A 21,223-nucleotide genomic window follows, 5' to 3' on the forward strand; every position below is an offset into this window, starting at 1 on the left:
TGCTGGCATGGCTGTTGGGAGTATACCCCTTGGCCTTCAAGACATTGCTGAAATTTCATATGGAATGGCTATTCCTAGTGGGTTCATTTATTTATGGCTATGAAGTGTTTCCAAGTTATGACACCACCACCAGTGATGAAGTGCTAAGTAGCCATATATGGGATTGGCTGTGCTCAAAAACTCATAGATGCTAATGTTAACTGAGCTCTCTGAAGCCAACTAATAATCCCCAGCTGAAATCCTCACGCCTCAGTGCTACATGTATTACTTCCGGTTTTAAGTTTCTCAGATCACAGGGCTGGTACATGATCAAGACTCTAATAAAAATACAGATTTCCCTAGTATTAAAGTTTAGAAAAGTTTATAAAAACAAAATGCCAGGACCAGATTAAGGGAAATAGTAGGTTCAGTGTAGCCTCTGTACATTAAAACTTTTGAGTTTTTTTGCATATAGTTTAACATTACCCACTTTATAAAAATAATTTGGAACAACTCAGTTCATATTTTTTGTCATTGATATCCCACTATAAGGAGGAAAAGTTAGAAATGTTATGCCAAATTCAGGAATGAGGTTAAAGTTCTATCCCCACACACATTCTTGTAGACCTACTGACACCATTTACAGATTTATAAGTGAATCTGAATTGCTATAACACACACCGAGAAGCAGAATAAGGAATAAAAAAAAATCTAAGTTAAAATAGGATGAGAAATGTATCTCCTCTTCCAGATCTTTGGCATATTTGGCACTTACACACCAAGTGAACAGGGTCAGAAAGATGGTTGAAAATATGAGGTTTCAAAGATGAGAGGTAAGGACGATTTCTTGCGAGGAAAAGCAGGTTCTTCCCAAGATTCCATTAGGAATGCAGGGAAAACAACAGGCAGCTTGGGGATACGGTGAGCAAATTACTTATTGTACCATTACTCTTAACTACAATTCCAGAGAAAGATCTGACATTTCATACATGTATAATCTGATGATGAGTGTATTACAAATACTGTAAATTAGAACAATCTGGATTTCTCATAAATATATAGTAAAAATTATAGTAATATTCATTTTTTGGGGGGGGGGGTTGGTGGTTTTTTTTTACAGTTAACTGTATATTTAGGCACAAATGTTTTCCCACACATTTGTTTAAAACATTTCTGATCTCTGGGATACAATCCCCAGCACATATTCCCTACATATAATTTGCCTCGTGCGTGTGAATCAGTATAAACATTAATCCAAAACTCAGGCAGATAGAAGCATTGCCCATGTAACATGTTGATTTGTCAGGTCTGTGTAACTTGATAGAGGTGTCCATTTCTGCTGGTGCTCAGTCAGGCTGACTGATGTGAAAAAATAGCTAGTTTGGCTTTTTCAGGGTTAAATCTGCAGGGTGTGCTAGTGAAATCATTTATTTTCTCTTGTATATAAATTTAGCATTTTAAGAATTTGGGAGATTAAGGACAAGTTGTTATTAACTATATGACTTTCTATTCTGCCGAAGCTAATATGAAATCTAAAGGGCGTGGGGGTTTCTTTCAGATGTGACATTAAAATAAGTACCACGCAGCACTTAATTGCCAATGATTTTGGATTTTCAGCTCCAGATATGTTTTTTCATAAGGTGTAGATGAGAGAGCTCAGTGCATAGGAAGTTAGTGACTGGTCTTTCATCTCTGGAGACCTCACGACAAATCTTGATTTAGGTGAGAAAAAGGAAAGAAAAGAAAAAGCAATTGATTGTTCTCACCCCATTTCCTATTTGTCCACATAATTAAAACACCAAATAATTTGGCACAATCAACAGTCTCTGGTCACAAGAGGCCCAAGTTTAGCTAGGATGTGATCACTAGGATGTGTCTACTACTCCTGATCAAAGCAGTTTGCCAGTACTGTGTGTGGGTAGTTCGCTCATCCTTATTCCATGCTGTTCCTGGTTCTAGATAGCACTCTTAGTCTCTCACTGGCAGAAATACAGTCCTAACTCAGGCAAAACTCAGATAAATTGGATTTTTTTAAGTGTTAGAAATGCAGGTTTGAGCCCTAACAGAATTTGCCCAATTTACTCCTAAGTGTGTCTCTATACTGAGAGAGGGGGCCATTGCAAATTGTACAAAATGGATGGTGGTTTTGCTTGTTAAATGCAGTGCTTTACCACTTGCATACAGCAACAGTGTTTCTGACAACTATTCTGGCACACCCACATGCTGTGAACCTTACAAGCATGTTTGTAACACTGTATTCTGGGATTCTTAAAGCACCTACCCCCGATTACCAAGCACTGCTGCTGGGAATAGAGAACTGTTGTAAGTTCCCAAATGCTGTGTGCTACACTGTAGAATGGAGTTAAGAGGACCAATTGAATTGCTGAGACTACAGTGCTTTTGACTCCCCATCCACGCTCGGGAGAAAGTCATTGTTTCCCATATCAGGTCAGTCAGTCCTCAGCTAAAGACCGTGCTCAAGTGTTGCAACCAATCTGCATCACTAATGCTTGTAAAATTCCTGGCAGGGCTGCTGTGTATGAACACACCACCATGTACAGACATTGTACACTTACGGTGCTCCAGAATATGTTAGCCTAAGACCTGATTCAAAGCCCACTGAAATCAATAGGAGTCTTTCCATTGTCTTCAGTGGTCTTTGGATAAGGCCTCTTAGACAGGGACCATGTTTTTTTTTTAATTGTGTGAGTAGCATTAAAGTAGTGCATGCTTTAATGTGCCAGTTTTCAACTACCTTTATACTTGAGACATAAATTCACTGGAAATCAATTTACAGGCAAGTCGCATCTTAGGCGCATTTAACATGCGCGAATTCAGCTTTGCGCAGTTGGCAAAAACGGAGAAAAAAAAGAAAAACAACAATATAAAAACTGCATCTGTAGTGCGGGCGATTCTGCCCGCCATTGAACTCAATGAGTGTTTCACTATACGCGGTTTTCGCTTTACGCGCTAACTGCGGAACGGAATCCCCGCGTAAGATGAGACTTGCCTGTATTGTACCTAGTAGAGTAGATATTTTTAAATGTGAAGTGGAATCCTAGTTTAAATACTAAAAGAATCCTGAACATAAACCAATGTTTTCAGCACAATACATTTTCTTTAAACCACTGTAAATGATACAATCTTTAATATTACACTATACAGTGGGAATAGTTATTTGAAAAATCTAAGTAAAATGATTGAAGGCAGTAGGAAATGAGAACAAATGAAAAAATAAAAGAAATTGTTGCAAGCACGAAACAGAAGTGATTCAGCCAAATCGGGATGAAGGGATCAAGAACAAAACGCCTGCCTTGGATCGCCTTTTCTTGTTGAGAATACCCTTTGAATTTGCTGAAATTGATAATCCCACCCAATCCTCAGCATTTACAGATGTTTCCTTGTTACGGTCCCACAGCCGTGTGGACTCAACATTTAGTATCAGTCTAACATTTGTTTACATTGTCTGATTTGTATAAATTACATTGTGGAATTTATTTCAAATGTGCAGACACAAAAATGCACTCGGACACACAGACATCTGCTAGCTTGCTGATTTTATTTTAGAGCACATTTTTTAGTCATTTTGTCAGCCTTACAACTTTATTTGAAAGGATTGTTTTTCCAATTATTTCTTCCACTGCTCCTTTTCTTTTAGAAATGTTGTTTGTTATAAATGTTTCCTTCAGAAAAAACAAACAGAAAAAACCCAACCAAAAACCAACAAAAAAAAAGAGAAAACAGTTGATTTCTTGGTGTTACTCTTAAATAATCCATAGGAAGTTTCAAAGTTGTCACTTTCTGGATCAATTTCCTTTTTTCTGGTGTGAGTGCACAGGCACACTGTTTTGTTATTGTATGATTGATCATGAATGTTGGGTTACACATACCTATTTGTGGTTATAGGGGTTACTTGTTACTGTTTGTCATGGCAGACTGTTTTTTGTTGCAGGGCTGCTTATAAGTTCTAAGCTTTGCCTACTTGGTTTGTTGTTGTAGGCAAGCTCATGAGCACCAGGGTGCAAACTGACTTTTCTTGTGTCACTGGGCTATGCACACTGGTTTGTTGCATTGTAAATGTATGTGGTTTTGTAATTTAATGGAAAAAGGGACATGGAAATAATTGTGTAGGTTGAGGAAGGAAGGCTATAAAGAGTTAAAAGCGATGCTATGTCAGTGTGTGGATGTATGAGCAGATGAAGTTGGGAGAAGGGAGGATTTGTTTTAGGGTTGGTGGCCCATATGTAATGGGTGGGAGGCAGTTTGCAATTATGTATTTACAGTATTTGAGCTGTGAGTTTGTGGTCCAGTATTATGTTTGTATAGTGTCTGGGTGTAAATGGGTTGTTGATGGCTAGGTAGAGTGCTGGCATTGATTCAGAATTCCATGATTTTGAATCTTTTCTTTGTTTTTATAACTGCAATTTTCTAATCAGGCTTTTCTTAAATAAATGATTTTTAAATATAACCTTAATTCTGACTTAACGAACTTTTGTCTGGGAATTTCATTAGTGTTTTTAATACATTTGTCAAGAGAAAGTAGCAGCATCCCTGCTATTTAAATCTACTTATTCTCAAGAATATACATTAGATAGGTTAACTGTGCTAAATAGTTAAACTTGTTCTTCTGCATGCTGGAATTGTAGCAGAGTTTTGTCTTCGAGTGCATGCATATGTCCATTACACGGTAAGTGTGTGAGCATCTTGTGCACTAGTGCCAGAGAGTTTTCCGTAGCAGTACCCTTAGGGGTGTCCCCCCTTTTGAGGGATGTGCCTTGTTTTCAGCCAAAATGGATGAATCTTCCCCAGCTTTAAGGAGGTTCTGAAGTCTTTGAGCCTCTACACCCCAGTGATGAAGAGGACAAAATATTATCTTCAGTACCAGCCTAGAGAACAATACTAACTCTTCCATAAGGCTTACCATTCTAAGAGGAGGCAAAGGCCACAGAGGAGAAGACAAGTGCCTTGTTGGTCTCAAGGCATCTCCAGGCCTCAAAGCAGCAGATTTCCTCTTATGTAAAGGACAACTCGCTACCCAACTTGGCTCTCACTGCCCATTCCCCACCTTTCTGGAACATGCTATCCCATTTCCCACGTGCGGGGCAATCCATCACCCTGCACAAATGGGTACTAAGCACAGTGGAGGGGAAAAGGGAGGGGCCAAGAGGAGTAAGCGGCAGGCAGAGAGGCCTCAGGGGAAGAGGTGGAGTGGGGCCCCAGAGTGGAACGTGGGCTTGGCCTCTGCTTGAGGAAGCCGAGCAGGGGCAAGGCACCAGTGGCTCTTCCCACTTATAGGGAGCTTCCCGCGCTCGCACCCAGCTTCCTCAAATGTAAGAGTCACGCGCCGCCTATGACTGGTCCCTTATATCCCCTATCCCCTATAACAGGGATATCCTACTTTGGGTATTCTGCATAGGAGATTATCGATAAATAGATGTGTCTGCAACTTGGCAGAACAGGAAGTGTTCCTGGTCCTGTACCAGAGTATCACAGCCCCTGATCTTTATCAAACACTTTCCTGTTTCCATGAAACAAGGACCTCCTCCATGCATACCCACCTGTTCCCCTGATTCCCAGGGTTATTATCAAGCTCAAGCAAGATCATGGCAGAATGATCCTTATAGCTCCTACCTGACTGAGACAAATGTAGTATTCAGATGTCCATAAACTGTCCGCTGAAGAACGCTGTTACCAATAACCAGAGACCTCCAAATACAGAACCAGGGCCGGGTGCTGCACCTAAATCCACAAATGCTGCACCTTATGGCGTGATTCATTAGTGGTTGAATGCAAAAGAGGCACACTGCTTGGTGGCAGTCCAGAATGTTCTCCTTAATAGCAGAAAATCTTCAACAAAGACTGCTTACCTTAGTGGAGACATTTTTCCATCTGGATGGGCTCTCACAGTGTCTTCCCCACCCAGTCTAATATTCAAAGAATTCTGGACTATCGTTTTGCAACTTAGAGTCAAGTCAAGTCTTCAGTTCTGTTACAAGAAGAACAGGAGTACTTGTGGCACCTTAGAGACTAACAAATTTATTTGAGCATAAGCTTTCGTGGGCTACAGCCTACTTCATTGGATGCATGTAGTGGAAAATACAGTAGGAAGATAGATATACACAGAGAACATGAAACAATGGGTGTTACTATACACACTATAAGGAGAGTGATCAGTTAAGATAACAGGAGTACTTGTGGCACCTTAGAGACTAACAAATTTATTAGAGCATAAGCTTTCGTGGGCTACAACCCACTTCTTCGGATATGCATATGCATATGCATCCGAAGAAGTGGGTTGTAGCCCACGAAAGCTTATGCTCTAATAAATTTGTTAATCTCTAAGGTGCCACAAGTACTCCTGTTATTTTTGCGGATACAGACTAACACGGCTGCTACTCTGAAACCTGATCAGTTAAGGTGAGCTTTTATCAGCAGGAGAGAAAAAGAACTGTTTGTAGTGGTAATGAAAATGGCCCATTTCCAGCAATTGACAAGGAGATATGAGGAAGTGGGGGGGGGGGGAATAAGCATGGGGAAATAGTTTTACTTTGTGTAATGGCCCATCCACTCCCAGTCTTTGTTCAAGCCTAATTTAATGGTGTCCAATTTGCAAATTAATTCCAATTCAGCAGTCTCTCATTGGAGTCTGTTTTTGAAGTTTTTTTGTTGTAATATTGCGACTTTTAGGTCTGTAATCGAGTGGCCAGGGAGATTGAAGTGTTCTCCAACTGGTTTTTGAATGTTATAATTCTTGACGTCTGATTTGTGTCCATTTATTCTTTTACGTAGAGACTGTCCAGTTTGGCCAATGTACATGACAGAGGGGCATTCTGTTACAGTGCATCTGGCGGCCATCTTGGCGGTTACAGTGTATCTGGCGGCACCCTTGCATAGAGAGGAGAAATATTTTCACTCACCCAATCATGGCCAGGTCCTTGAAAGGTTTAGATTGATTATTCCCACCTGTCAGAGACTCACCATCTTCCTGGGATTTGAATTTGGTGGTGTTTGTGCTTATGGATCCTCCTTTCAAGCCCTTAGCATCATGTGCCTTTCTACACCTGTCAGCCAAGATAGCCTTTTTAGTGGTCATCACCTCTGCCATGAGATTGAAAGAACTGAATGCATTGGTCATTCATCCGCTAGATAGAGTTTTGTACAAGGACAAGGTTCAGCTTAGACCATATCCTAAATTTCTCTTGAAGATGGTCTCTGATTTCTTCCTGAATCAGTCCATCTGCCTCCCAGTTTTCTTCTTGAAGCCACATATGTATAAGGATGAGTGAAGTCTTCACATGTTCGTCGAGCATTAGCTTGATACCTAGATAGGACAAAGCCTTTTAGGATTTCTTTCCAGCTCTTTGTTTCTTACGCAGAACATGAGAGGTCATCCAATCACAACTTGGGGACTCTTAAAATGGATCACCAGCTGCATTACAGTGTGTTATGCTGCCAAAGGAATACCGTTAATGCCTTTTGGCAAGTTTATGGCATGCTCAGCCAGAGCACATTCGACCTTAGAAGCATTTGTGGCAAACATCCCAATTATGAACATTTGTAGAGCAGCAACATGGCCTTCGATTCATGCATTCACCAGACATTACACATTATCTGCCGCATCAATGGAAGATGCCAGTGTTGGCAGGGTAGTCTTACAGTCCCTCTTCTGATGAGACTCTGAGACCCACCGCCTGGGGTAATGGCTTAGGAGTCACCTACAGTGTAATAGATACACGCTAGCACTCAAAGAAAAAAATAGTTACTTACCTTCTTGCTACTGTTGTTCTTCAAAATGTGTTGCATATGTCCATTACGCACCCATTCTCCTTCCCTAACATCGCAGAGGCTATCATTGGTTCCCAGTGTGAAGAAACTGAAAGAAGGGCAGGGCGACGCCACCTTCTATTTCCCTCACTTTGAGACACAAGGAGCTTGGTGGTGTGTGGAGGACCCCCCCTTACCAGTATTGCTAGGGAAAACTCTCTGGCACCAGTGCACAAGAGGTGCACACAACTACAGTGTAATGGATATATGCAACACAGCCCAGGAAACAACAGTTATGAGAAGATAAGTAACCATTTTTTCCTCAAAGCTTGCTTCAAGCTGAACTTCACGTCCTGCAACCTGACAGGTTTGGCTTTAGACTTTAAGGAATCATTGTCAGGCTGATCCTGCAGGTTTATCAGAGCACTTCAAGTTAAGCATATGCCTGGCAGAGTCTGTAGATAATTCAGAGTTCCCAGATGTGCACAAAATCCTATAATGAATAATTTGAGAATTAATCACCCAGCCTACCCCCAAAAAAAACAAACTCCAGGGCATGGATTCTCATTGAGAATAAATGAACAAATCACATCTGCGGTTTCTAGACCAGGCCATTTCAAGCTATGTTGGCCCTGTCCCTCATTGTCTCCCCCGCAAAAGAACAAGTCACAAATTCATTGTCCAGTAAATATCAAAATTCATCTTCCCTCAACAAACAACAATCCACTCTCCTTAGGCAGTTACACACCTGAGAAATTTGGTCAGTCAATTTGGTTTTGGCAAAGTTGGGCGTAGTTCAAAATTGCACTTAAAACAGAAAGTGAGTCACACTTAACTCAGGAAGGATTATGGTATAGCTCAACTCTTCGTTGTAGATAATTTTAAAGAAACCATTTTAATGCAAGAAGTTACTGTGACTCTCAAGATATTTAATACTATACCGCAGCAACTCACTCATTGAAACAGTCTAGTAACAGGGACCTGTATTTTATGACACAGAACATGTTTTGTTAGGAGTATCACTCACTCACTCACTCACTCACACACACACACACACACACACACACACACGCCGTACTCACTTACATTTTGGGAATGACAGGCCTAAGTCCATATTTTCAGATAAAGACCAGAGTACAAGCACTAAAAGCTCCTTTATCCCTCAGTTCTGCACTTTGAGATATTTTTGGACTTCTTAAGGCTAACATATCTAAAACACTAAAATATAAATCCGTTAAAAGCCCTAGAAAATGTCCATGGTGTTCATTTGTGGGAAACTAGTACTTGGAAAGATGGTGTATTTATATGGTGCGATTAGTTCTTCTATATTTTAGCACTGCTAAGAGGCACAACATCTTGAAAGGCAAAGTTGAGGTTCTTATATTTAAAAAAAATACCAAGGATACGGTCAGGGCTAAGGAGTGGTTTTATATTTAAGTAACATGGAAAGAAATTATAGATAGCTGGAAAACCTATATATAACCAGAACATTTGACATCCGAGTCATGTTTTCAATTAGAACATTTTAGGGTTTTAGGAAACTAGTCAAGGGAAATGTAAAAGTTTATTATTTAGAAGGAGTTTTATATACTGTAATATTCAGGAGAGCTATCAACATTTCAGTTTTCTAAATATAGCTTTTCACTATCCAGATGTCTCTTCAATTATTTTGATTCAGCCAGGGGTGAAAGTAACTTAAAAGTCTTATCAGTGTGGGGGCCACGCTCTGGGCCCCTGAAAGGGGCAGGGCAGAAGGGGTGGGGCTGGAGGTCAGCCTCCCCCAGCCAGCCCTTCAGCGCTGCCCAGCCCACATCGCCTGGGGCTCCAGCCGCAATTTAAAGGGCCCAGGGCTCCTGCCACGGCGGCAGAGGCCGGGACCCCAGACCCTTATAAATCGCTGGGCCCCGGGGCAGCTGCCCCTTTTGCTCCCCCTCTCGGTGGCCCATAAAGCTTTAACATCAGCTGCGTATGGGCCCGTACCGGTGGCCACTTCTTACTGGTATACCATACCGGCCCACTTTCACCTCTGGATTCAGCTCAGCAGTATGGTTTCAAACTTAAGTATTCCTAATTGTAATAGTATGTTTTTTAAAGATACTAACATCTTTGTGAGCTATCTTAAAAAAAATCATCTTATAAAAGAATTACCTCAAGTCAGTGTCACTTGTTATTACTCCTAAAATTGTAACATTCATGCTGCATAGACTGAGCATAGAATGACAGTAGGCTCCACTACTGGTTGGGGTGTGGCGCAGATAGGGAGGCTGTACAGGCCTAAAAACAAGGGGATAAGAATGACATGATTGCAGGAGTTTGAGATCATGGTAGTCATGGGGGGAGGGATAGCTCAGTGGTTTGAGCATTGGCCTGCTAAACCCAGGGTTGTGAGTTCAATCCTTGAGGGGGCCACTTAGGGATCTGGGGCAAAATCAGTACTTGGTCCTGCTAGTGAAGGCAGGGGGCTGGACACCATGACCTTTCAAGGTCCCTTCCAGTTCTAGGAGATGGGATATCTCCATTAATTTATTTTTTATTTATTTAAAACCTGTCAATAACAACTTTATATGTGTGTACCATCCAGATAAAGGGGTGTGTGTGTGTGTGGGGGGGGGGTGTATATAGATGTGTGTGCACATGCACACTCTCTCTAGTAACATAAATATCCATCTTTTGAATCCCTTATAGTATCCAGTAATTCAGCCTTTACAAAATGTATCCTAAATTGTAGCCATGTAAGAGAATGCTAGTGTAGTGAATTGTTCAGATTGGGAAATGCTACAAATTATTTAGGGTGACATTTTCAAAAGTGACTTAGATGCTTAGCAGGGCCGGCTCCAGGCACCAGCCGAGCCAGCTGGTGCTTCTGGCATCAGATTGAACGAGGCGGCATTCCGCCCAATCCTAGGGTGGCACGGCCGCGCATTTTTTTTTTTTTTTTTTTGTTCCGCTCCGGCCGCCCTGTAGGGGGCGGCGGCACAGAGGACGGGAGTGCCCTGCAGCAAGCCCGGCAGGGCAGTCCTCGTCCTTCCCTCCCCGCCGACCGGAGCGGAGGGCAGGTGGCGTGGCGTGACGTGACGGGAGGGGCCGCGTGGCAGCACCCTGCTGTAGCCCTGGCCGCCCCCCTTCTCTCTCTCTCCCGCCCACTCCCTCTCCCTCCCCCCCGCTAGCCGGTTCCCCTGCACCCACGCTCCGGCCGTGCCGCAGGTTTTTTGTTTTGTTTTTTTGCTTGGGGCGGCCAAAAAGCACGAGCCGGCCCTGATGCTTAGGAGCCTAAGTCTCATTGAAAGTGAATCGGACTTAGGCTCGTAAATCACATAGGGATAAATCACCTAGGGTAAAATTTTCAAAAGCGCCTAAGCAATTTAGGAGTCTAAATCTCATTGACTTTTAATGGGTCTTAGGCGTCTAAGTGCCTAAATCATTAACGAAAATGGGTCATAGGCTCCTAAATCACTGAGGTGCTTTTGAAAATGTTACCCTTATAGGAATTTTATGGCAATGTTTTTCCTACTACAGAACTCCTCACTTAACGTCGTCCTGGTTAACGTCGTTTCATTGTTACATCGCTGATCTATTAGAGAACATACTCGTTTAAAGTTGCACAATGTTTGCTTATAACGTTGTCTGGCTGCCATCTGCTAGTACAGTACTTTGTCCACTACTTGCAGGATTCTCTGGAAGAGCAGCTCGTCAGAGCTAGCAGATGGAGAAGAAGAAATGTAGGTTGTGACTCTAGTTTGTTCAAAATCTTTCAGTGTTAATTGAAAGAGCATGTCATATGAACTGAATACTGTAAATAGAACATAGTCTCCCACCCCCAAAGGCAGACACAACAAGTTTAATGTTTAAACAAGAGATGTTTTTTTCCAGCCACGGCATTAATTTCCACTGGAATTGTTGCTAGGGTGATCTTTGTGTGCTTTTTGCATCAAGAGTGAGTCTGTGTTGACAGTGCTATTTCTTACATTGTTAATGCATTTAGGGGCCAGACTCACCTCTTTTCCAATTCCCAGGGGAACCATCTGGAATCACCGAGTCAGGTTTCTGGAAGACAGAGCCCTCAAGCACTGGACATCTTTCACCATTTGGAATGCTGGCAAACAGGGCAGGAAGCTCTATAGAAGCTTATCACCAGCTAATCAGAAAAAGGTGAGATGTCAAGAAAATCAAGTGTGGGTAAAAGCTGTAAAAAGAGCAGTTTCTTCTCTCCTTCCTACGCTCACTAGCTCCTTGATAGTTAAGGTCATTGTAGCATAACGTGTGTCCCTAGCATTTTTCAAAAATGTTCTTAGTTTCCAAGTCTGTGTGTGTCAGCTGTGCTGCTATCTTTTTTTAAATCATGGACTTCATCTCTATTCCAACCTATGTACTGTTATATTGTGTTTGCCTGCTGGTGACTGCATGTAATAAATACCGTATGTCACAGCTCATGGCCTTGCTGCTGTATAAGCTTCACACCACCTAGCAGGTCCAGGTGAACTAAAGGAAAAGGACTCTCTGTATGGGACAGCACTAAAATATCTTGGCTTGAAATTTTTCATATGTGCATAACATTCATCTCTGTCCTGAAGTGAATACTGGACAAAGTCCTCATGACGTAAATGAATGCTGGACAAGGTCCTCATGACATGCTAAGTAATCTGGTTTGTGTTGTATGGAATAGACACCTTATATCCCCCAGTAGAAATCGTGACTGTTAAACATAGAGGAGAAAATGTTGTACATGAATATAGGATTTAATTTATAACGCATTTCTTTCTGAACATGGTAGTTACTTAGAATTGGCAATGAGAGAATTTTGCTCAGAAGAGATTTGTATGGGAATTAAAATACCTTGCTCTCATATCATTTTCTTCTTGTCTTATAACTTTGTGAGATAAAGGCTCCAGGGTTAATGTCATATGTCTGTTTCCTATAAATAGTCTTGAAACATCCATTTTAATGTCTTTTTATGAAAAATATGGGAGAAAGGCAGGAGAATGAAGACACGAGAACCTGATTAATCCAGTGGTCCTCAGACCACACACATCCAGTAAGAAAGTAAAACAAATGAATACACCCACAGTAGAATTCATTGGGTGGAAATGGGAGACAGTCACATAAGGAGTCTGTGGTAGCAGGTATTGAACCGCAATCTCTTGAATGTCCTTCCAGTGCCATCCTTCTTTATCTGTGAATGAGGCAGTGGGTAAAGTAACTGCAAGTAATGAGAAGTTTAATGCTGGGCACATAAGAAAAATTACTTCAGTAAAAAGGACAGAACAATTTGCTTCGAAGTGTTGAGTCATCTTGGCCCCTCGATGCAGTGTGCATGAGTCTGTGAGGTTTCTATAAAAAGGCACTCTGTATGTAGTCAGTATTTTGCAAAGTGCTGTGTGAATTCCCCTAACTCTCTCAAGTTCACCACACTTTCCAGCTGATGGTCCTGTATGAATTAGGAAATAATTTCATCGGTAAGAGATGGGAGGGTGTTTGGTGACACTACACAAGCAAGAACTTCTGAAATGAAAACCAGAAAACAGTCTGTGGTTTTTGTGTTGCAACCCATCACCTCCTTAGCTTTATTAAATATGTATATATACACCAATCTAAAATGCAGCTGTATTTAAGATAGAATGATTCTCTATTCTGTGATGCAAGTGACACCTAGTTAATATCCTGTGCTGTAGTAAACAGCGATAACTTGAGGATGCCATCACAAAGTAAATGAAAAGAGCAAGAAAAGTGTCATGGTATTGTTTGAGCTGTTTTGCTGCTGAGAGGGTAAGACTTATCCCTTGTGCAATATGGAGCAGCCCTGCTTCAGCAATACTCTAGCACTGATGATGTGCTTCTAATTAACTGGGATCCTGACGTTCTTTCCATCTGACCTTTGTATAATGTTTGCTTTGGCAATGCTTCAGACCATGATATTATTTTGCTTCTGTCAAGGTTGTAATTAAGCATATTTCAGTATGCTGTACTTGGGTACTGGAACATGGCTTTAGCCATTAACCCATTGGTTACTAAATGCTATACCAGCTACATCTGGGAAACACACTTGCCTGTTGCAGGTGTACATGCCAAATGCACACCGCTGTATGATTCCTTTCAGTGGTGTTCTGCAGAAAAATTCTGGTAAAATATAGGCATATCACGGCAGTTTTTAAGAGGGAGTGTCAACTAACGATTAAAACAAAGTCTCTGTAGCTATCTCAGTTGGTTTCCGTTGTCATTGTAGATTCTCAGCATGTTTAAAAATCAAGCCCTAGGTGTCTCAGACTGGGTACCCAAAATCAGTGGATGCTTTTCAAACTTCGGGTCTAAGTGATTTGCTCAGGATGACACAGCAAGTCAATGGCAAAGCTTTGGAACAAAGCCAAAGTCTCCTGGCTCCCAATACCAAGCAATTCATACCATACGAGTTCATACCGCCTGCCTTTAAAAAAACAAGTTACTATAGTTTGCTATATCTGACTCAAAGCAGATCAAATTCTGTCTAAATCAACAGAGAAAAATACCCAAAGTATCTGATCTTTACTTTTCCTCAGAAATCTGTCAAGTATTGTATGACTAATTTCTAACTGGTGCCAAAGACTTGAAACAACAAAATTCCACATGCTCAGAGGTTTTAAATAATTCTTGCTTCACCTTTTACAGCCTAAAATCATAAAATGAGCTTTTCAGGGTGATATAGGGAAATTATCTTTACAGGGTAATCTGAAAGATTTAGTATGGTTTAGATTAAAAACATGAAAGTGGTATTCCATGTTCTTGAATCTACAAGTAGTCAGGTACTGAACCGCAATACTAAGTGAAGGCCCAAGGACCCAAATGAAAATGTGTCACCTATTGAAAATTGCCTACTTTAGTATAGAACATTAACAACAAAATCTGTTATACTAGACCAATGCAACACCATTTTCTTCAATGAAGTTGTGTTAGCATAAACAGGTGTAGAATCTGGTACATCACTTGTATGCTAATGACTTTTAGACATATATGCTTAGGGCCTAAGGCCTTAGATGCTTTTAAAAATTGTACCCATATTCAACTTTATTACTGCTGTATCCTATTACTATCAAAGTATTAGTGCCTCATTAAAAATTAGTCTCTGTAGTACATAATTCAATGTTGAAAATGGGACTCAGACTCCTTAGTCACGTAGGCACTTGTGAACATTTTATTTATAGATTAGATTCTGGTTGGAGCAATGCGAAAATCTAAATGTGTCTGAATTTCATTATGGGGATTAATCGGTTTGTAAGTTTCCAAACTTTAATCGGTTTGTCCAGTGGAAAGCATAATGCAGCCTCTCCTGAGCTGTTGACCCTTTTGAAACAGTGGATGTGTCTGATATACTTAGGAGCGGGATATCCTATATTTATTAGATGTATATGAAGTATTTGAAAAGTATACTAATTGTGTACTTAATAGCACTACTGCTTCAGAAACAGAACTTGGCATTTTCTGGAAACATCAGTCTTCCTTTGTTCAGAGATACTTGCAAAATGTTATCCAAGTGTGTTTTGAAAATTGCCACAATGCCATTTCAGACTATGTTCTAAAGAAAAAGGACACCTAGCTAATATCCTCCTCTCCTCCCTAAGAATGTGATGGTGATTAAAAGAAATAATGTTTTGTCTCCAAAGAGTCCAGGCATGAATTCCAAGCTCAGTGTTTATGCTAGCCTGATAGTAACCTAGCAGGAACAATACTTGTTTAACTAGTATTTTTTTAATGAATTGATTGCCAGTATCTCAGTATTCTTAAGGAAATGCTGCTTCCTGACTGTACCCTTCTTGATTCAAACAGTTGACAGTGGGGTAGTGTTAGCATTTCTGCAAGAGTGAAACTAAACAGACCTTTTTTTGTTTAAAACACATCCGTTTTGTCTGTAATGTGCAGTTGAAGATGGAAACCAAATGTTTCTGGGATGCTATGTATGCCTAGAGGGATTTTTTTGGTGCTGTCTTGTCTATTCTATTGTTGTTTGTCAAACCTCAGCTAAAAGGAATACTTTTGCTCTGTTTCTGTACCATTCCCCTAAACCACAGCTGGAAATAGTGCTCCAAAGAGAACAGCACATAAGCAGCTAACTGAAAAACAGTGAGAGAAGCAATGAATAAGCTCTAGCTCTAGTTATGCTAATTAAGCTACTAGGGGATAGCATCTCTAGAAGTGCGCCCATAATGCCATGGCTAACCCAACCCCATAAAAGCCTCTGAATGACAACCCTTTCCATCAATAGCATATCAGGAAAGTATCTTGTGAACCCCCTTTTGTAGCATGTTATCTATCCACTTAATAGTTTTAAATCAAATGCTTGAGTCTGATACTGACCTTTTGTATCTGCAAGGTACTATGGTTTATCAGTAACAGGGTCATCTGTCTGTGCTGAGACTACAGTCCTGTACCTGTACTACAAGTTCAGAAAACTTCTAACTTTTGCAGTGGTTTCAAAATACTTAAAATATGTGAAGGGCCTCAGGGACTGAAGATGGGAGAACTGAGACTCTAGAGATATAAGTAGAGGAAACCAATCTTACACCCCTGCTTTTAGTGAAGCAACAAATCACGCTGTTATGAACCTGTTTTACAGGAGAGCTCAAAGAGAGAAGGCAACAAGGAAATAAGAGTGGGGAAGAAGTACAAGTTTCAGTAAAACCCAGGTGTAGAGAGCCTGTAAATGGAGACTCCCTGCCTCCAACAGCCACGTTATTGACTTAACAGAAATATGACTTATGAATTAAAGATAGCAAGGAAATCTCTTTGCCATTCCCGTTCTGAAAGCTATTATGATGCTCAGTACCTTAAGCACTTGCAGGACAGATGCTGCAGCACAGTGACTGCAGTTTACACCTAGTCTGCAATTGAAAATATTACTGGCATAACTCTTGTTTTGGGGTCTGATTCTTTTATTGAACTAGTTATCCTTGTACAAGCCCCTCGTAATCTGGATGCAGTTATAATTGTAGAAAGATACCTCGTGTAGCTTATTTCCCATCCTTTATGGAATAAGCACTTTTATGCCTGTATAACTGCACTCACACTAGGGGAGTTTTACCACTTTAACTGTACTATACTGGTACAACTTTTATGCTGGACAGACCCTTCCTGTATAGGGTAACATGCCTGTGTAGTCCAGTGATTAATACCAGACCACAAGAGTGTAATTTTAGAGAAGGTATTACATCTGTTTCAAAGCATGTTAATGATTTTGGCCATCGCATGTCAGGCTTCGGTTTTCAAGCTATTGAATCAATTAAAACAAACTAGAGGAGATGACAGACAGAGGCACAAGAAGCAATCTCAATATTTTTAATAGGAATTGGCTGCTAAAGAAATGACCAAAGGCCATCCTCCATTTCTGGAGAAGAGAAACTTACAAATGGATCCCAAGCTGTTTTTCCGTGAATGGAGCTATTTGTTGCATGTAATAAGGGATTGTGTGTATGATTAGAGGTGTTTACACTGTATGCTGGCTATAACATAGGCACTGGATTCTGGCATTCAGTGTGTATTGAGCGAAAGTAATGCTGTCTCTAACTGAGCAGTGTCTCAGATCTGATAAATGAAGCACATGCTTGGAATTAAAAGGCACACCCACTTCCTGTGGTTCAGCAGTAAAGATGAACAGGTGGAATGAGATTGGCACTTTGATGCTGATTATGATCTTTGGATCTTGTGTAAGAATGGTCATGCTCATTAGCTTTGTGGTTCCAGTTGAGACAGACTGGAAGGCCTGTACATCTGACATGGTGTCTCTTTTTGTTTGACATTAACTTCACTTTCTTTTATTTGGGTATGTCTACACTACAAAATTAGGTCGAATTTATAGAAGCCGGTTTTATAGAAATCGGTTGTATACAGCCGATTGTGTGTGTCCCCACATAAAATGCTCTAAGTGCTCTAGTCGGCGGACCGCGTCCACAGTACCGAGGCTAGCGTCGACTTCCGGAGCATTGCACTATGGGTAGCTATCCCACAGTTCCCGCAGTCTCCGCCGCCCATTGGAATTCTGGGTTGAGATCCCAATGCCCGAATGATGCAAAACAGTGTCGTGGGGGGTTCTGGGTACATGTCGTCAGGCCCCTCCCCCTCCGTCAGAGCAACGGCAGACAATAGATTCGTGCCTTTTTACCTGGGTTACCTGTGCAGACAACATACCACGGCAAGCATGGAGCCCGCTCAGCTCAGCTCACCGTCACCATATGTCATCTGGGTGCCGGCAGACGTGGGACTGCATTGCTACACAGCAGCAGCAGCTAACTGCCTTTTGGCGGTAGACGGTGCAGCATGACTGGTAGCCATGGGGCTGGCAGCCGTAGGGCTGCATTGCACCAGCCCCTTGCCTTTTGGTAGAAGATGGTATATTATGACTGGTATCCGTCGTCATCGTACTGCAGTGGCTGTCAATCATGGGCACCTGGGCAGACATGCTCAGTCCTATCAAACTGTCTTGATGATGATGGCTATCAGTCGTAGTATGCTGTTTTCTGCCAATTGCCCAGTATTTTCTGCTAAGCACCCAGAAGAGGCCGAGGGCGATCTGGGTGCTGGCAGACGTGGGGCTGGCAGACGTGGGGCTGCATTGCTACACAGCAGCAGCCCCTTGCCTTTTGGTAGAAGATGGTATATTACGACTGGTATCCATCGTCATCATACTGCAGTGGCTATCAGTCATGCTGCACCGTCGGCTGCCAGCTTAAGATGTAAAAAATAGATTTGTTCTGTATTCATTAGCTTCCCCCTCCCTCCGTGAAATCAACGGCCTGCTAAACCCAGGGTTTTGAGTTCAGTCTTTGGGGGGGGGCATTCTGTGTGACAGTTGTTTGTGTTTCTCCCTGATGCACAGCCACCTTTGTTGATTTTAATTCCCTGTACCTGTACGCCATGTCGTCACTCGCCCCTCCCTCCCTCCCTCCTTCCCCTGGTCCGTCAGATACTAGTTTCGCGCCTTTTTTCAGACCAGGCGCCATAGCTAGCACTGGGATCATGGAGCCCGCTCAGATCACCGCGGCAATTATGAGCACTATGAACACCACGCGCATTGTCCTGGAGTATATGCAGAGCCAGGACATGCCAAAGCAAAACCAGGACCAGCCGAGGAGGCGATTGCAGCGCGGGGACGAGAGTGATGAGGAAATTGACATGGACATAGACCTCTCACAAGGCACAGGCCCCAGCAATGTGGAAATCATGGTGTTCCTGGGGCAGGTTCATGCCGTGGAACGCCGATTCTGGGCCCGGGAAACAAGCACAGACTGGTGGGACCGCATCGTGATGCAGGTGTGGGACGATTCCCAGTGGCTGCGAAACTTTCGCATGCGTAAGGGCACTTTCATGGAACTTTGTGACTTGCTTTCCCCTGCCCTGAAGCGCCAGAATACCGGGATGAGAGCAGCCCTCACAGTTGAGAAGCGAGTGGCGATAGCCCTGTGGAAGCTTGCAACGCCAGACAGCTACCGGTCAGTCGGGAATCAATTTGGAGTGGGCAAATCTACTGTGGGGGCTGCTGTGATCCAAGTTGCCAGGGCAATGAAAGACCTGGTGATATCAAGGGTAGTGACTCTGGGAAACGTGCAGGCCATAGTGGATGGCTTTGCTGCAATGGGATTCCCAAACTGTGGTGGGGCCATAGACGGAACCCATATCCCTATCTTGGCACCGGAGCACCAAGCCACCGAGTACATAAACCGCAAGGGGTATTTTTCAATGCTGCTGCAAGCCCTGGTGGATCACAAGGGACGTTTCACCAACATCAACGTGGGATGGCCGGGAAAGGTACATGATGCTCGCGTCTTCAGGCACTCTGGTCTGTTTCGAAAGCTGGAGGAAGGGACTTTCTTCCCGGACCAGAAAATAACCGTTGGGGATGTTGAAATGCCTATTGTGATCCTTGGGGACCCAGCCTACCCCTTAATGCCATGGCTCATGAAGCCGTACACAGGCAGCCTGGACAGGAGTCAGGACCTGTTCAACTACAGGCTGAGCAAGTGCCGAATGGTGGTGGAATGTGCATTTGGACGTTTAAAAGCGCGCTGGCGCAGCTTACTGACTCGCTCAGACCTTAGCGAAAAGGATATCCCCATTGTTATTGCTGCTTGCTGTGCGCTCCACAATATCTGTGAGAGTAAGGGGGAGACATTTATGGCGGGGTGGGAGTTTGAGGCAAATCGCCTGGCCGCTGATTACGCGCAGCCAGACACCAGGGCGGTTAGAGGAGCACAGCAGGGCGCGGTGCGCATCAGAGAAGCTTTGAAAACGAGTTTTGTGACTGGCCAGGCTACGGTGTGAAACTTCTGTTTGTTTCTCCTTGATGAACCCCCCGCCCCCCACCCGGTTCACTCTACTTCCCTGTAAGCCAACCACCCCACCCTCCCCTCCCCCCTTCGAGCACCGCTTGCAGAGGCAATAAAGTCATTGTTACTTCACATTCATGCATTCTTTATTAATTCATCACACAACTAGGGGGATAATTGCAAAGGTAGCCCGGGATGGGTGGGGGAGGAGGGAAGGAAAAGGACACACTGCAGTTAAAAACTTTAACTCTTATTGAAGGCCAGCCTTCTGATGCTAGGGCAATCATCTGGGGTGGAGTGACTGGGTGGCCGGAGGCCCCCCCACCGTGTTCTTGGGCGTCTGGGTGAGGAGGCTATGGAACTTGGGGAGGAGGGCTGTTGGTTACACAGGGGCTGTAGCGGCGGTCTCTGCTCCTGCTGCCTTTCCTGCAGCTCAACCATATGCTGGAGCATATCAGTTTGATGCTCCAGCAGCCGGAGCATCGACTCTTGCCTTCTGTCTGCAAGCTGACGCCACCTATCATCTTCAGCCCGCAACTTGCTCTGTTCATCCCGCGATTCAGCACGCCACCTCTCCTCTCGTTCATATTGTGCTTTTCTGTAATCAGTCATTGACTGCCTCCACGCATTCTGCTGTGCTCTGTCAGCGTGGGAGGACATCTGGAGCTCTGTGAACATGTCATCCCGCGTCCTCCATTTTCTCTTTCTAATCTTCACTAGCCTCTGTGAAGGAGAAACATTTGCAGCTGGTGGAGGAGAAGGGAGAGGTGGTTAAAAAAGACACATTTTAGAGAACAATGGGTACACTCTTTCACGTTAAATTTTGCTGTTCACATTACACAGCACATGTGCTTTCGTTACAAGGTCGCATTTTTCCTCTTATATTGAGGGCCTGCCGGTTTGGTGTGAGAGATCACTCACGCAGTGCCAGGCCACAGATTTCGGCTTGCAGGCAGCCATGGTAAGACACAGTCTTTTGGCTTTTTTAACCTTCTTAACATGTGGGAATGGTTTCAAACAGTAGCGCTCTCATTTCCCATACCAAGCACCCGTTGGGTTGGCCATTTAAAATGGGTTTGCAATGTAAAAGGAGGGGCTGCGGTTTCAGGGTTAACATGCAGCACAAACCCAACTAACTCCCCTCCCCCCCACACCCAATTCTCTGGGATGATCACTTCACCCCTCCCCCCCACCGC

General features: G+C 42.9%; 1 protein-coding gene across 1 annotated transcript in view; it reads left to right on the forward strand.

Moving 5' to 3' along the window:
• The window catches only part of B3GNTL1 (UDP-GlcNAc:betaGal beta-1,3-N-acetylglucosaminyltransferase like 1), a 342,640-nt gene that overhangs the window by 292,648 nt on the left and 28,769 nt on the right, over nucleotides 1-21,223 (forward strand). The window contains exon 9 of the mRNA XM_065415053.1: nucleotides 11,757-11,892. Coding sequence (XP_065271125.1) covers nucleotides 11,757-11,892 — 136 coding nt within the window. The remainder of the gene's footprint in view (nucleotides 1-11,756; nucleotides 11,893-21,223) is intronic.

The sequence above is a fragment of the Emys orbicularis genome, chromosome 13 (assembly GCF_028017835.1).
Source record: "Emys orbicularis isolate rEmyOrb1 chromosome 13, rEmyOrb1.hap1, whole genome shotgun sequence".
In the NCBI taxonomy this organism is placed as follows: Eukaryota; Metazoa; Chordata; order Testudines; family Emydidae; genus Emys; species Emys orbicularis.